The following is a 16,465-nucleotide window of genomic DNA, read 5'->3' on the forward strand; positions in this document are numbered from 1 at the left end:
GCAAGTGGGGCAATTTGCCCCAGGCCCCGCAGGAGCCCCCACGAGAATATAGTATTCTATACTATTGCAACTTTTTTTAATGGAAGGGGCCCCTGCAATTGCTTTACCCCAGGCTCCCTGAATCCTCTGGGTGGCCCTGTTCCCACAATAACAAACCCTGGTGACTGAACCCAGTCAGGGGCCACCCATAGATGCAACCCTCTGAACAATCCTCTCTTGGTGCTTGCAAGGTCGGGACATGAGAGACAAGGTGGGGGGAAGCAAAATCTTTTATTGGACCAACTTCTTTTGGAGCGAGACAAGCATTGGGCCTGCACAGAGCTCTTTTCCCATCCCTTATTATCACTACTACTAAGGCATCCACACACACCCTACTGCCACCACCCTTCTCTTCCCTCAGGCGATAAGGCCAAGAGTAAAGGCCAGGAGCGTCTAAGGCGCTCTCTATATAGCGCGCCGCTTGGGACACGTGACCAGAATTCGAACGACAGGCGCGAGAGCAACCCACCCCCCTCCCTTCCCCAACCGGCGCAGGCCGTTAGTGGGATGAGTCAGGAGCAGCCCAGGGTATTGGCTGTCGGAGGCACGCGACCGGCATTCCAACTGTCGGGCGCGAGTCACTCTCCGGAATCTCCGCCCTCTTCTTTACAGCGTTTGCGCGGCTTGTCCGGCCTGTGCGCTGCCCGCCAGTCAGCCGGGCTCCGGCTGGGTGAGTGCGCATGCGCATGGGAGTCGGGGTCGCTGCGGTTACCGACGGTTTCCCGTGTGAATATGATTTAGAGGGGTACAAGAAAATGGCCGCGGCCGCGAGAAGCAGAGTGGGGGCAAGGCCCTGACTGGAACGCAGAGGGGACTTCCTGCGCCGGGGGGTGGCGTGAGCGCGCTCGTGGCCCAGGCGCCCTGCGAACCAGACTCCGCTTCCTCCCCGCAGCCAGCGCCTCGGCCCCGCATCCGCCGGCCCCGCCTGACTGGAGTGAAAGGGAAGCGGCGAGACAGGTACCGGCCCGGCGGCGGCGGCGGCACTGCGCGGCTCTCCCGTCTCCCCTGCTCGGCTTCCCGGGGCGGTGCTGCCCGCTGGGGTGGGAGGCAGCGCGACCCCCTCCCCCATCTTCTCCGCCCGTTTCTGAGGGAGGGGCTGGGGCTGGTCCTCCCCCCCGGAGGTTGGGGGTGGGCGGCAGGGATCGCACTTGCTGTGCACGCGGAGACGGTGTTATCTCAGCAGCGTGTTTCACCCCTTCCCCCGCTCACTCCCGGCAGGGCCTAAAACTCCCCGGCCCAGGGTGGCTGGCTCCCACTGCGGTTTGTATTAAGAGTCTCACAGTGCCCCTGGGAAGGGTCCTCCTACGGAGACGTGACCAGGGGAGAATCTGCTGCTAGTTTTCTAGCCCTCCTGGTTGCGGAGAACATCTTTAAAAACTGCGCCCTAGAAATGCTGAGCGACAGGAAGGCAAATAATAAAGTCCAATTGCGTGTTTGTTTTTTTTAAAAAACATGATTTTTTAAGTCAAGCTGGTGGTTTTTTGAGGCCTAGTTCATGGTTTTTGACCATTTGGGTTTGGCAATGCTGCATCCCAATAGCTTAGTTTGGATACAGTCTGAGACCGATCCATTTAGTTTTTCATTTTGGAAATATTTGGCTCAACTACTAAAAAAAAATCCCTCCACTTTAAATCTTGAGTTTACACATGGTCACGGGCCCTTGGCATAGATAAGTGGGACATATTAAACAAAGATTCAGTGCCCAAAAGAAGATTGGTTCTAATAACATGAACTTGCATGAATTTTACTTCCTGTGCACATTACATTAAATACATATAATAAAACAGACTCCTAATAAACTAAACTGCAGCACTAATACTGGACTATCTTCTTTTGCATTTAATTTTCTAGTTTGTCTGCTTATGCTATATTGTAGTATATGAAATGCTAATGTTAACTTTGCTGAGATAGCCTTAACCTTTGCATTTCCTGATGTAAAATAAAGGAGACAAATTTAGAATTACATTAATAGGTTTGTGTACTTAATTTAATACACACCTATATTTTAAAAATAAAACCAATTTTTTTTCCTCCTGTGCCTCTCATACTGCTCTGCCTTGCTCCCACTAGAGTTTGTGCCAAGAGCTGCACGGTTGGCCACTGTATATATACACATAGGTTTTAGGGTAGAGTGGTCTTATGTTATTTTCTAACTTGTGAAACAGCCTGTTTAGGATTTTGATATTGTTAATTAGTATTATCTAGTGCCTAGTAGCCCTAGTTATGGACCAGAATCCCACTGGGCTGCTTGCTGCCTAGACATGGGGACGGGGGGATAATGTCACTTACCTAAAGAGTTCACAATCTAAGGCCTGGTCAACGCTAGAAAATTAGATTGGTTTAACTACATTGGTCAGAGGTGTGGGGGGAAAAAATATAGTTAAGCCAACCTGAGTAGACAGCACTAGGTTAATGGAAGAATTCTTCTGCTCTGCCAATCTAGCTACTGTATTTTTGGGAGGTGGATTACCTACGCTGACAAGAGAACCCCTTCTGTTGGTATAGGTAGTGTCCCCACTAAAGCGCTGCAGAGGCACAATTGCAACAATGCCCTAAGTATAAGACAGGAGACAACAGATGGATACAGACACCCTATTAAAGCAGAGTTTATCCTTTTTTTCCTGCTCCTTTACTGAAATAGAGGAGTTGTGTAAACAAGTGGGTGATTGGAGGAGCTTGAGGCCCAGACCAGTTGGCATTTTCCCTCTTTCTTATAGATGGAGACTGAGGGGCTTTCATGACAGACTGTCCCCTTATTCACTTTAACCAGCCTACGGGCTCCAATGTGTGGATTCCAGGGGAGAAGTTTCAGTTTTGTGGGCACATGGTGAACTCATTGCAGTTTCCTAAAACCCAAAGAATTTGCCTTTGTGGGTAACATACAGGGTGTTTCAGACCTAAGTTTATCACTCTTAACCTCTGATTCAGAGAGCAGCTGTTTTTTTGCTGCTGTGGCAACCTGTCTCTTGCTTCTGAAGGGTCACTGGATCTGTGATATCTTCCCCCCCCCCCCCCTTTGGATTCTTCAGAATCATTAGTAAGTACCAAGGTCCCTGAGTGGTGTGGTGACTCACTATACAGCCCAGCTTTGGGGCTCAAAAGCCATAGGGCTCAGGCTCTGTTATTCCTGTTATATTTGTGCTTATAATTGGGGGTAGGATATGGACTGCAGTCACCTATCATGTCTCAAGATGAATCTCCCCAACTCTTGTACCAAATAATTTCTGTTACTTGATTTACTCATCCCCGTTACTTAATTTAGGTATTTTTTTTTGCAAAACGGTTCATGGAGAAACAATTAACATGACACTTGACAGAACTTGATTATTTGTATCTCTAGAGTAATTCTTACAGAAGTACCGTTTCATGGTTCACAGTAGACTGTAAACATGGTATTGACTGACTAAACCATGTAGGTCATTACATAGGGCATGTCTACGCTACAAAATTATGTCGACCAAAGTTATGTCTGTATACAGCTGCTGCAATAATTAAATGGCTTTTGCTTGTCCACCCTACACTCCTTGTCCTCACCAGGAGCACTTGTACTGGCTGTATTGTCGGTGTGCGGCAGCTTCTGAAAGCTATTAATGGTTGATGTAAGCAACACAGGGTCCACGCTTAAACTGCCTCGACTTAACTATGTCAACTCTGAGGCTCTGTTGGAGGTGGAGTTATTAAGTCATAATAGCAGCAATTATGTTGGCGGGAGTGGAATTTTAGAGTAGACACTTACATAGTTAGGATGATGTAAGCTGCTTTGTGTTGACCTAACTCTGTAGTGTAGACCGGCCTATAGCGTAGTCTCTGGATGTGATATGGTAGGATAGGAATATGGTATAATGGGATAGCTCAGTGGTTTGAGCATTGGCCTGCTAAAACCCAGAGTTGTGAGTTCAATCCTTGAGGAGACCACTTAAGGATCTGGGGCAAAAATTGGTCCTGCTAGTGAAGGCAGGGGGCTGGACTCGATGACCTTTCAAGGTTCCTTCCAGCTCTAGGAGATTGGTATATCTCCAATTATTACCTTAGGAAGCATCTCATTTTATTTTCTGCTTTAGGGATTAGTGAGAAATACTGAACCCATCATTTTTTATTTTATTTTTTTTTAACCCACTATCTACTTAGTGTTTCTTTCAGGAAGCACTAAAATTTATACCTGCTGTTGAAGAGGTCAAGCCCCAGTATCACCTTATCAAAAGCAAGGTAGTTTTGATGTTGGTGAATTGCAGTAGTGCATTGATTTCGTTATCACTTAGCCTCACTTATTTTTGCAGGGTGAAAAGTTGACTGAAACTCTACAAAATAACATCCTGTTCCTTTTCAATGTGAAAAGCTTAAGAACCTTTTCTTACACTAATTGTCTTATAGAAATTAAACAATTTGATTTAATTGTAGAAAGTGCTCAGTTTACTATGATGTTGAATCATTTTGTGGTATTGAAATTGAATTTGAGATTAGTAGAAAGCTTTTTATTTAATAATAATAATTGGAGATATACCTATCTCCTAGAACTGGAAGGGACCTCGAAAGGTCATTGAGTCCAGCCCCCAGCCTTCACTAGCAGGACCAAGTACTGATTTTTGCCCCAGATCCCTAAGTGGCCCCCTCAAGGATTGAACTCTCAACCCTGGGTTTAGTAGGTCAATGCTCAAACCACTGAGCTATCCCTCTTGCAACAGGTCTTAGCCAAGATGTTGAGTTAAAGGATACTCTAAAGCTTTGCTCCAAACAAACACTGCGTTAAATGTATACGTTCTTACCGGCAACATATCTCAAACTTAATGATTGTTAAATCTGAGCCTTCCAATTCTACATATTTAAAATGAGTTTTAACTAACCAAGATCTTAGATCATTTTACCAATCTCAGAATTTAACTCCTCTTACATCAGTTTCAGCCTTAACTAAATTAATTCCTTTTAGAAGCTGTTCTAAACACTGGTTTAAATCTCTAAACTAACTCTCCAAATAAAATTTAATAGATTCAAACTAAAGAAGAGAATCTAGAATCATAGTTCATTGAACTGTATTGTAATGATGCTGGAACTTTTTACTTTTTTTGAAACTTCTTAATAACTTAAGCACTGGATTGTTTACAAAAAGAAATAACTGGTATTAATATATTAAGTCTCTTCTGAACTTGTGGTTCCATTGTTGAGGTCGTATGATATTGTAAGAATGACTCCTATCTCTAATATTGGTGCGGGGGGCTAGAGGGGGAGACCGGGACAACAACCCTCCTTTCTGTATAAAAAATGCTTATATAAATTTCTAGAGCATTTTTTTTTTGTTTGTGGTTAAATCTACAAACATTTTTGTTAACATACGATATGGGCAAAATAGTTAAATGTATAGCCTTGATTATACATACATTTTCAGAACATTGTGCTAAACTGGAGTGCAGAAGCTTTCAGTTGTTAGATGCCTGGCAAACGTTACAAGGTTCTTACGTTGCAGAGATGACCAGTAAAATGATCATTAGAGTGACAAATATGAACAGCCAATTTCCCCCTCCCAGTACATTTCAGAAGTCACTCGAAGTGTCATCCTGCCCTATGCTACAGTTTGGCATTTGAAGCAAAGTGCAAGTTTCCCAACTTCCTAAATAATGTTTCCGTAATTTGGTTTCAAAAGGGCAACATATTTAGTCTTGACTCGTCAGTAGATTTTACATTTAGCCAAAAATTCTGCAGGTCTACTACAGTATATATTTTAGATGCAACAAAACTGCTTTTTCGTGTATAAGAACATATGATTTGCAAAGCAGCATGGTCATAGCAATATTGATTAAACAGTGTCAAATAGTAACTATTATGCATCTTCTCTGATGTGACATGCTGTAAGTTGAGGCTCCAGTGTGCTTAAGTCTTCATTCAGATTTCCAGTTTTACATGCCTTTGGTATAAAACTTCAAATTTTCCATTGTTGTTTTTATTAATACAAATTGAAGATCCTTCTAACTAACTTTTGGTTCCTTTTACAGTCAGTTTGACACTTTTAATACAAATTGCTGATTACTGAAATTCTTAGACAGGTGTGGAAAAATGGCAAAGAGAATTGCAGAGAAGGAGTTGACTGACAGAAATTGGGATCAGGAGGATGAAACTGAGGAGGTAAAGGGCTTTTTTGCATTTCCTAGCAAGATAATAAAATGCCTGTGACAAAGCCAACAGTGAGGTCTTTTCCATGAGGTATAGAACAAGTATGTGTGAGAGATGTACACTAATTCTGTAAAACTGGATAAAGCTCAAGAAATAAAAGATCAAGCTGGAAAAATTACTGAGTAATAAAAGGGTTGACTCACCACTGGTGTGCCCTTTTGTAGCCACGCATAGCAGCTCTTTCCTCATCCAATGCCCCTTGCCAACAGTTGCTGCAGCCCTGCCGTGGTCTCTTCTTGTGGCTCGGCCCTCCAGCCATGTCATATTTTAGTCTCACTTCTTCTGGGGTATGAATACAACAAATTACAGTCCAGTGTCCTTAAAAAAGGATCTTCAGCTCTCAACTATGGGTCCTGTGGTCCTCATGTCCTTCTCTCATATGCCTTTCTCAGGGGCTTCACACACCAACTTCCACAGTAGTTGTTAGGGGAACCCTGGCCCTCCCACTACATTGGGTTCCAGTTCACAGACCCTGTAACTAGCAGGCAAAATCTGTTCCTTTTGATTCCTTGCTGCTGCTGTCCTGCTTATACTGGAGCCTGTCAGCTGGTCTCTCACTTAGTTCACCCTTCTGTCAGGGCCAGGACTCTCAGGGCTCTCCCCTGGAATCCTCCAGTAAATCCTCAACCAGAAATATAAACTTAAACCAAATTCACGCTCCAGGGACTTGACCATTCATGTTTCTTTTATGTTCCCCTTGCTCTGTTTCTTCACTGAACACCTCAAAGAGTACACTCCCTGGAATTCCAGATCCTGCCCTTTTGTCAGGATTCCTCACCATTGGAGCCTGCTCCACCACCCAGTATTATCTGTCTCTCTCCTGGTCTCCTGTCAGATTTCTCTACTTGAGAGGATCCCAATTCTCCCCCTTGACTCCCCGTCCTAAACAGTGACTGCAGCTGCCACCTCCTACTCCAGACTTCCTCTCTTTATACTAACTACTCAGCTCATCTCAGAACTGGGATTTATCTTTGATTAGGGCTGGCCCATCCTCCAGCTGCAGCCAAGTCAGTTAATTGTTCTTGCAGACCCACATTTAACCCTTTCAATGTTAGGATGGGATATATATCCTATCATAGTCCTCCCCCCCCGCCCCGATGTATTTTGCAATTAAGTTAATTGTTTGCTATAACTGTTGAAAAAGAAAATGAACAGTTCAAATGGCTTATTAATTTACAGCTTAAAATGAATGCATGTTGGGGTAACAAAATCTCCTTTTTTCTAACTTCTTTAGGGCAGAACACAAAATAGTAGTTCACATGTCCTGATTTAAGTCCTTTTCAGAGGCTACTTTTTAATAGTATCATACAGTTCCTGTATTACACTCGTTCAAATAGGACTGATACATGTAGGTTATGGGGTTCACTAGTTATTTCACTTTCCTTTTAGTCTTGGAGAAGACTGTGTTCAGTCATGATAAAAGGAACAAGGCCTCCTGGAGCTGATAGATCACACTAAAAAAAGGCTGAATTTTGGTCTTCTGTGTGCCATGTAAGCTGAAAAAAATACTTTAAGAAATCCTGGGATCTTAATCTGATCAGCCCTCTAGCTATGTCACTAGAATTACAGAAAGGGAACTAGCCTCCTCAGAAGCCCAAGTCCTTTTCCACAGAGTAGAGGATGTTAAATTTACAGTGGGAACCCAGACTTGTGAATTTGTTAGAATGCTTAAGGGTTTTGAGCTCTTAAGATGCATGTGGAGTAAGAGAGCTTTTACAATACTTATCCAAATTTGGTAGGGACCGTTGCGTTTACTGCTTGAGATACAGATAGAAGTCACTGAGTTGCTATGCCATTACTGAGGCTTCATAGATAAAGCCAAGTACAGAACTTCTGTTCGAATCACACTTAGCTTTTATATGGGTCCACCTCAGAATTACATGTTTTGTGTTATTTACCTTGCAACACTTTGCTTGGTTATACTAGCTTATACAGTACTCAAAATGTAAAAACTTAGGCTAGTGGAAAATGAGAGAAATCTAAAGTTACCAATACATTTTTAAAACAAATTGTATTAAAGTCCTCCATTTATTCTGTGGTGGTGGTCAGGTTTTGCCTTATAAATGCAACAGCTTGCAGAAGATTGGTGATGACTTATGACTGCACCATCTATATCTAACAGGCCAAGGCCAAAATTAAGGTCACAAGAGTAGTAGTGCAGGCAGCTGCTAATGATTTGGGATTTACTTCTTCAGCATCAATATTGTGTAACTCTGTTCTCAAAAAGCTGAATTTCTGAAGTCATTAATTTGCCATAATAAAAATGAAATCAAAGAGCAGCTATATGGTACATAATGAGTGATGACAAATGTTATACAGCATGCCTGATTCTTTTCTTTCAGAGAAATGTATTTCTCTATTTTAGGGAACTGCATCTCTTTGCTGCCAAATCACTCGGGCTCTTCAAATCTGTACGGTTGCTTGAATGTCAGCTGAAGGATTGATATCACATTTGGCAGCAGAAAGATGACTTGGACAGCAGAAAAATTGTTCATATTACTAGGCATTCATAAGATAAATGCTCATAAAATCAGTGTTCCTTTTCCACTATTAAAAACACACTTTCTTCCCTTTTCTTTATCCATTTTATTCTCCACTTTTCATGTGTAAAGTTTTGACCTCTGGGAGTTTGGCAATGTATCTTATTGTTGGTAGTAGTAGTTTTTACTGAAGCTGGGAGTGAATGACAGGAAATAAGTCATTCAACGATTGCCTGTTTTTTCCCCTCTAAAATACATGGCATTGGCCACTGTTAGAAGACACGATATTGGGCTAGATGGACCATTGGTCTGACCCAGTATGGCCATTCTTATGTTTTTACAACTGCTGGTATGCAGAAGACTAATACCACTAGTAGGTTTCTTTCCAGGGTGTATTGACCCTGCATGTTCAGACCATCACCAGGCGTTCCACAGTTTGTACTTTTCCTACAGGTGGGAACTTTCTCAGTGGCTAGTGAAGAAGTCCTGAAGAACAGAGCTATTAAGAAAGCAAAGCGCAGAAATGTTGGGTTTGAGGTAACTCTAACATTTAAGACTAATATAGTTAGACTCTCAATCTTTAATACTGAAAAATGTGCCGCCTGTGCTCTATTTATGATTATTGTACATTTTCCCCTATAATTTAACTTGTATCGCAAGCTTTTTTTAAGGGTACTATAGTGGACACTGTTCAAATACAGGAATCCATGTTTGCTGCAGAAGATGTTTTCAGTAACTGTCCACATAGCAATGGTAAGGGTGGAGTGGGATATAGACAGTACAAATGCCATGGTCAAAGAAGGGTGAAAGTTCTTTAAAACATTTTGAATTTGCACTATAGAAAACTAACTAGCATTTCTAAAGACAAAAGGAAACCAAGCATTTGAATAGCTTCAGTTTTCCAGCAGTGGGAACATTTTGGAGATTTTAACAATAACTTAGTGTTAGAGGAGGGCTGATAGACTTGCCTATTATTAAAGTTACCAGACATTTCCTGAAATACCCTATTTTCAATTGCTATAATTTTGTTAAACTTTTAACCATTTGGGTTGAAATTTGCCATCCTGAAATTTCAGCCAAAACATTCATCCATTTATGAGGCTGAGGTTAGAGGAAAAATACATTGAATTTTGCCAATATTAAAATATTCTGGAGAACTTTTCTGGAAACAGGCAGAAGGTATATGTGTGGGAAATACATTTTCTATGTTTTTATCTGAAATTATTATGTAGTTATAGGTTTCCATGTGTTCAGCAAAGCAAGTTATTAATGGTTCTTTAATGCAAGATACATTCTTGCTGTGGGAGTAGATCAAATTGTGTTTATCAACAATGCTAGTACAATGTTTAATTACTAACATCATGTCTTCCTGCCTGATTTCCACATACTGTACAACATGTGCTTCTTAAAATAGGGCATTTTCCTACTCATTCATTACTAGTCCTGCAGATTTTGTTCTCAAATGGGTCTTCCTATTCTGACCATTTCGTTAGTTGTAAGGTGAGGGGTGTGTGTGTGTGTGTGTATATATATATATATAGAGAGAGAGGGAGGGAGGGGCTTGGAAGGATTAGATTTTTATTGGTAAATGTTGATAAACGTCTGTTTCACCATATGCACGCACCAACGCAAATGTATTTCTGTTAGTAATACTCAATTTACAGATAGGCAAAGTAAGGAAAATGTTGCTTGAAAACATAGTTTGATTTAAGGATATTTATTTTGTATATTTTATATATATATGCTGGCAATTTGTGTTTTAATAGTTATAGAGCTCTAAGTTTTTGAATCAGCGTCTACTGTCTCTAAATAATTGTCTGACCTCCCTGTTCCCCAATTTCTGACTACTGTGAAAATGTAAATAGATTTTTAAAATGCTTAAAACTAAACAGGTATCTATTGAAATAAAAAAATATAGAATTCTGCTAAGCTTAGTTATGTACCTTTGTACTCATATATTGTCAGTTGCCTGAGCCAAAGTACAGTAATTATAAACATTTGTTGAAAACAAAGCATGTATGAACTGGAAGGAAATTGATGTCTGATTTCTGTAAATAGAGTGGCTAGAAAATTATTTTTATTTGTCAAATGCAGTAAACTACAGAAACATAGTACTTGGGGGGGTTTTTTTGTTTTTGTTTTGTAGGGATTCGGTACCATTCTTTTTTTTTTTGGGTGGGGGCAGGGGGACTGTTTTGCAGTAGTGTTTGATGAAAGAATTTTTGTGGGTGAGGTGTATGTAACTGGTTGTATTTTTTAATTTTATTTCAGTCTGACAATGGAGGAGCTTTTAAAGGGTTTAAAGGTTTTGTTTTACCTTCTGGAAAAGGAGGTGGTGGCTTCACTGGATTTGGTAATGGTACAGAAATGAAGCCTTTAGGAGGGCTGTCGAATGGAAGCAGTGGTATTTCTAGTACTCCCTCTTTCACTAGTGTAAAGACTGTTCCTGAAGTACAGCCTGCATTTGGTAAGTTGACATACTTTTATTTGTATTAAATGAAATTGCCATGCAATTAAAAAAGTGTCCAAAGTTATTAATTATTTGTTTAAGCTAAAGTGGTGGTCCAAACTTTAAGTGACAGTTTTTCATTGTAACAGTAAAAGAAAGTTTCAAAAAACTATTCTCTGTTGGGTTTCTTACAAAGACTTTAAACAAGTGAGAAGGGCAAGTCCATATACTCAGTTTGATCTCCAGATGTGAAATTTGGAAACTCATTCATATTTTGCAATAGATTAAGTAGAAGTTAGACGCTTTCTGAAAAAAGAATGATTGGGAATGGAAGACTGAAACATGGTATAGCATGCCAAGTTTATGAAATCCTGCTGATAAAGTATTTTAATTTTCATTTTGAACGTGTCTCATTTTTCCTAAATTCCACAACTTAGAGGAATAAAATTTTCAGTGAAAGTAACCCATCAGATGTGATTGCTTCAGTTGCAGCTCTCATTATTGAAAGATGGATCAGATAGTGTTTAGATCTTAAGGGAAGAGATTTAAATGACTTTCAAGCTATGCTTTTTTTTATTTTGTTATGTATAAAACACATTGCTAATCTACTTAAAATCGAACTGAGCACATTGAGAAATTTTACTTGTGGATTGCTCAGCACGGCAAAGAGAATACTCCATTTTTTTTAATGTAGCCATTGTGTTCTTTATAGTGTTTTCAAAGTAATGTTAAAATATAGAATCAGGTGGCCAGAATCATGAATTGTTTTCTGAAACAACTTGTGACAACTACTGAAAACCTGTTGGTACAATAATCTGAAACGGTTTTCTGTACTGCAGCTTCCTATAGGCAAACTTGAACTAATGATGATAGGCTTCAAATGTAAACCATCTTTTTTTGTATATTGTATATAAATACTTTTGGCTCTAGTTTTCTGGAGTCAAACTAACAACTTTTGGGTTTTCATAATGCTTGTGTCCTATTTCCTTCTGGTGGTGGGGTCATCCTTTAAATTTTTCCTTGAATGAAGAGCTAAAACACATTTTGCTATTTGCTCCATAGAAACCCTAGGTGGAGCTGTGGACATTTTAGCTGCAGACTTCAGGATAATTGATTCCCAGAGTTGTATGACTTTATGCTCTCTAGTGAATTGATCAGAAAGAGAATGTTTTATAAATAAGATGATAAATTTAGAATGTATAAAGATATAATTTTAAATATAGATTGTATATAAACAAAAGTACTAATCCTAGTCTAGGCTCTTCATTATGGTACTCGTTCAGTTTATTTTGAGATTATATTTTCCAGCACACAAGTCTTGTGGCTTCAGCATTTTTCCAATATTTTGTAAACATGCACACTTTACCTTGTAAATAAAATCTTGGCATTTACAATATGTCAATATATTATACTGCAAAACTATCCTAGTAACTAGACGTTCATACATTGTGTTATGACACTTATAATTTTAAGAAATTTTAAATAGCTTGACAAACCTTGATCCAGACTTTGAAACAACTAGCAATCTTCAACACTCCTTGAGGGGCACTGTTCAATACATCATCTTAATAGCCAGCACTGGTCATGCTTACTATAGTGAAGGTGGTAAAACTTTCTCTTTATAACCCTCATTTTCCCACCATTTTCCAAAATGATCATTTAGGATTGAATTCTTTACATGTTCTCTGCTGGAATATGGAACTTTTCAGTTTGAAAGTTTGGGCCATCTTTGAGTAGTGTCGGTATGGGTGCTCCACTATAGGTGTATCCACATTCCTCAGATTGGATATTTTAGATAGCAGTGCCCAGTTGTCCTGCATATGCGCTCTCCCTGTCTCATGTTCTGTCTCAAGGCTATCTAGCGCTGCATGGGTCATCCACCCTGAGTTCCTTCTCAACCACTTTTGCCCTGAAATGAAGCATTAGCAGAGTCCAAGTGAGAATTTATTTCTGAACTATATTTCCATTAGATACTATAACTAGTAGAGTTTACGTTATATTAATACTATCCTTTTTCCTTTAAATTTTTTTTGGGGGGATGGGGTTTCAAAATTATCTCCCTGTCCATAACTGATGTTTGTCATCTCTTCCCATTTGGGAAGTGAAACCCGAAAAGGGGCATGGCTGGTTCCCATGGGTTTAAATGCTCTCTCTCCTGCACAGAAGCTATTCCGGTCAGTAACAGTCATTCACATGGCATTCGTTGCCTCAGAGAGTGTCTGGTACCACAGAAGTGTACTTTCTGCCTGAAATTAAAATCAAGAGTAGGAAAAAAACGTGAACTGAATATCAGATTCCTCATGATGGAAAGTTCACTTGGACCGCCGCAGAACGATAGTTCCCAACACACCCATTGGTGCCCTCAGGACATCACACTCAGGTGGCCTCAAAGAGGAAATCTAGTGATTCTCAAAAAACCTCAAAAAAGAGAGCTACAAGTCCCCAGACTAAAGAATTGACCAGGAAAAAGATCCCTGGCAAAATTGTCCACCTCATTATCAACCGAACTTTTACTGGATACCCATGAAGCTATAGGCTCCTCAGGTACAGGTACTGCCAGTAAGCCTAAAGACCTGAAAGGCATGGGGACGTCTATACCATCAGAGGAGAGGAGTGATAGAGAGCACACTAGCTCCTCTAAAATGACACTGCTGGAGTCAAGGAGAGCCTTGGTACCAAGCATCTCCACTACACACAAGACTAGAGCAACTTCTTCTGCCCACTTATCAAACCACAGAAGATTACAGGTACGGTTGACTCCCTTGATAACGATGATCTCCTTTCTGCAGACTTTAATGTTACTGATTGCTACCATGGTATCACAAGAATTCCATTTCTCCAAAGATCTATTGGTTTCAGAAACACCTGAATCCCCGTTAGTTGGTGCTGGCATGACCTCAGTACCGACTACATTTTGATCCCCTGAATTCCCCGTGGTACCAAGACAATTCGCCATCAGCCTTCTTGTCTGCTCCACCTCTATCTAATGAAGAAGAGGTGGATGACTATGATACATATTCAGTCTCAGTGCAAAGCTCCACAGGATAATGTCAAGGGACCAGTCACCTAGAAATGGTCACAGAGCCACAGTATCAATACGAACAGGAGGACTTGTGGCACCTTAGAGACTAAGGTGCTACAAGTACTCCTGTTCTTTTTGTGGATACAGACTAACATGGCTGCTACTCTGAAAAGTATCAATATGGCAGACAAGGCCTATCCACTTGGTATGGACACCCATGCCCTTCTCACCACCCCAGTGACTGTACTGGGTCCCATGGGCAACCTATAGATACCAGTTCTCTAGAATCTCAAGAGTTTTCCTCTATCCTGATGTGAGACAATCTCCCTCAGTTTCTCTTTCTAGACCCCTGGATCTTTTTTTGGAAGAGGAACTTTTGAGCACCAGGAAGCAGACTGGAGAAGATTACTCCAGCAACAAACATATCATCTTCTCCAGATGAAGCCATTATACCTCCGCCACCAACCATGGTAGATGATGTCAAATAGTTTCAGGAACTCACCAAGAGCAGACTCACTTCAGATCCCCCCTCGAAGAAGGGAAGGAATCACAACGCAAGCTGCTTGACAACCTGCATACATCCTCGTTAGCTGATATTGCCCTTTCTATCAACAAGGCCCTACTAGACCCAGCCAAAACCATCTGGCAAACACCAGCCACAATACTGCTCACATGTAAAAGGGCTGATTAAAAAAAAAAAATGACATCCCCTCTAAAGGTGTGGACTTTATTTTCCCATCCACACCCAAATTCTCTTGTGGTAGATGCTGTAAATGAACATGGCACACAGCACCACATAAATCGACACCAGATGACAAGGACTAGAAAGACGACTGGCAGGAAAATTCCACAGTAGGTTTCTGAGATTCACCTTGGGTCAAGACCATTTTCACTACAAGGTACTTCCATTCGGCCTATCATCATCTGCACCAAGGATGTTCTCAAAGATCCTGTCAGTGGTAGCAGCACATCTTTGCACACTAGGAATTGTGATATCCATTGCCAGTGCCTACTAATGGCATGATCCTTTTATGCCCTATCGGCCACATAAAATACTATAAATATATTCATGCAGCTGGGACTAAAAATTGAATGTTCAAAAATCAACTGTGACTCTGTACAATATCTAGGATTCATAGGCTCCTATCTAGATGCCGTGAAGGGCCAAAGCCTTCCTCCCACTATAAAGGTTCAACGCTTTACCTGTCTTAACGCAATCCAGGCCAGCCCTCAGACCTCAGCCAGAAATTGCCTACAACTACTGGGGTACATGGTGGCAGGCACCTTTGTAATAAGTGACACAAGACTCCACATGCATTGCCTTCGTGCATGGCTCAAAGCAGTATATGCACCAGAGACAGACTGAACAAACTGCTGTCAATGCCCTCGACAGTCAAAAACTCTCGAATGGTGGCAAGTTCCACAGAATGTCTGCATAGGGGTTTCCTTCACTCCACAACCTCCAATATTGATACTGACAACAGATGCATCTTTACTGCGCTGAGGCACTCATCTAGACAACCTCTACGGTTCAAGGTAAATGGTCCCCCTTGGAATCAACACTGCATATCAACCTATCAGAGTGATTAGGAATGCCTGTTCACATTTGGTATCGTTGATCAAAGGCAAACATAAAGATTGACAGACAACGTAGCATGTATGTTTTACATAAATCTCTAGGGAGGAACAAGATCACCATCCCATTGTGCCAAGGCAGTGAAACTGTGGAATTGATGTGTTTGGCACAGCATCAGCATGCCAGCTGCCTACCTTCCAAGAATACACGAGAGCAGACACCCTCAGCAGGAAATTTTTGCAGATGCACAAATGAGAAATGGACCCTGTTCTTCACAACATGTTTCTGCATTGAGGTGTCCCAGAAAGAGACTTATTTTCCAAGGTCAAAAACAAGAAATGTTCCCAGTTCTGCTCATCATTCTCAGACACTTTTCTCTTTCACTATAATACGGGTCTCCTTATGTCTTTCCTTCAGTTCCTCTCATATCAAAGGTCCTGCTCAAGATAAGAAAAGAAAGAGCAAAGGTTATGTAAATAGTTCTCATAGTTCCCAAGACAAACATGGTTCCCATACCTTACTCAGTTAGTGATGCGCCTACCAGTTATTCCCTGAGACCTCCGTCAGAGCCTAGATATTTGGACTCTGCACCAAGTGCTTTGGCGTTGGGGAGAAATGCACCTCCTATGCTGTCTGTGACCCTGAACCGCCCATCCTCCCCAGTGTGTATGAAGACACATGAGAGATCTGAAGAGACTACCAAGAAAAGAAGGTTACTGGCACTAAAATCATCTGGG

At 41.1% G+C, this 16,465-nt stretch overlaps 1 protein-coding gene across 6 annotated transcripts in view; it reads left to right on the plus strand.

Annotated features, from left to right (window-relative positions):
* The first annotated feature begins 523 nt into the window (after positions 1–523).
* Positions 524–16,465, plus strand: part of NUP50 (nucleoporin 50) — a 30,456-nt gene continuing 14,514 nt past the window's right edge. Inside the window, exons 1-4 of one of the 6 annotated variants that reach the window (XM_044995170.1) lie at positions 524–709; positions 6,071–6,153; positions 9,135–9,218; positions 10,953–11,148. In XM_044995170.1, the coding sequence (XP_044851105.1) occupies positions 547–709; positions 6,071–6,153; positions 9,135–9,218; positions 10,953–11,148 (526 nt within the window). In that variant the 5' untranslated portion in view covers positions 524–546. Of the gene's footprint in view, positions 997–3,039; positions 3,077–6,070; positions 6,154–9,134; positions 9,219–10,952; positions 11,149–16,465 lie in introns of those variants that run through there. The other 5 variants (XM_044995160.1, XM_044995188.1, XM_044995176.1 and 2 more) reach the window with 5 other exon arrangements.

This window comes from Mauremys mutica, chromosome 1 (assembly GCF_020497125.1).
Source record: "Mauremys mutica isolate MM-2020 ecotype Southern chromosome 1, ASM2049712v1, whole genome shotgun sequence".
Taxonomy (NCBI): Eukaryota; Metazoa; Chordata; order Testudines; family Geoemydidae; genus Mauremys; species Mauremys mutica.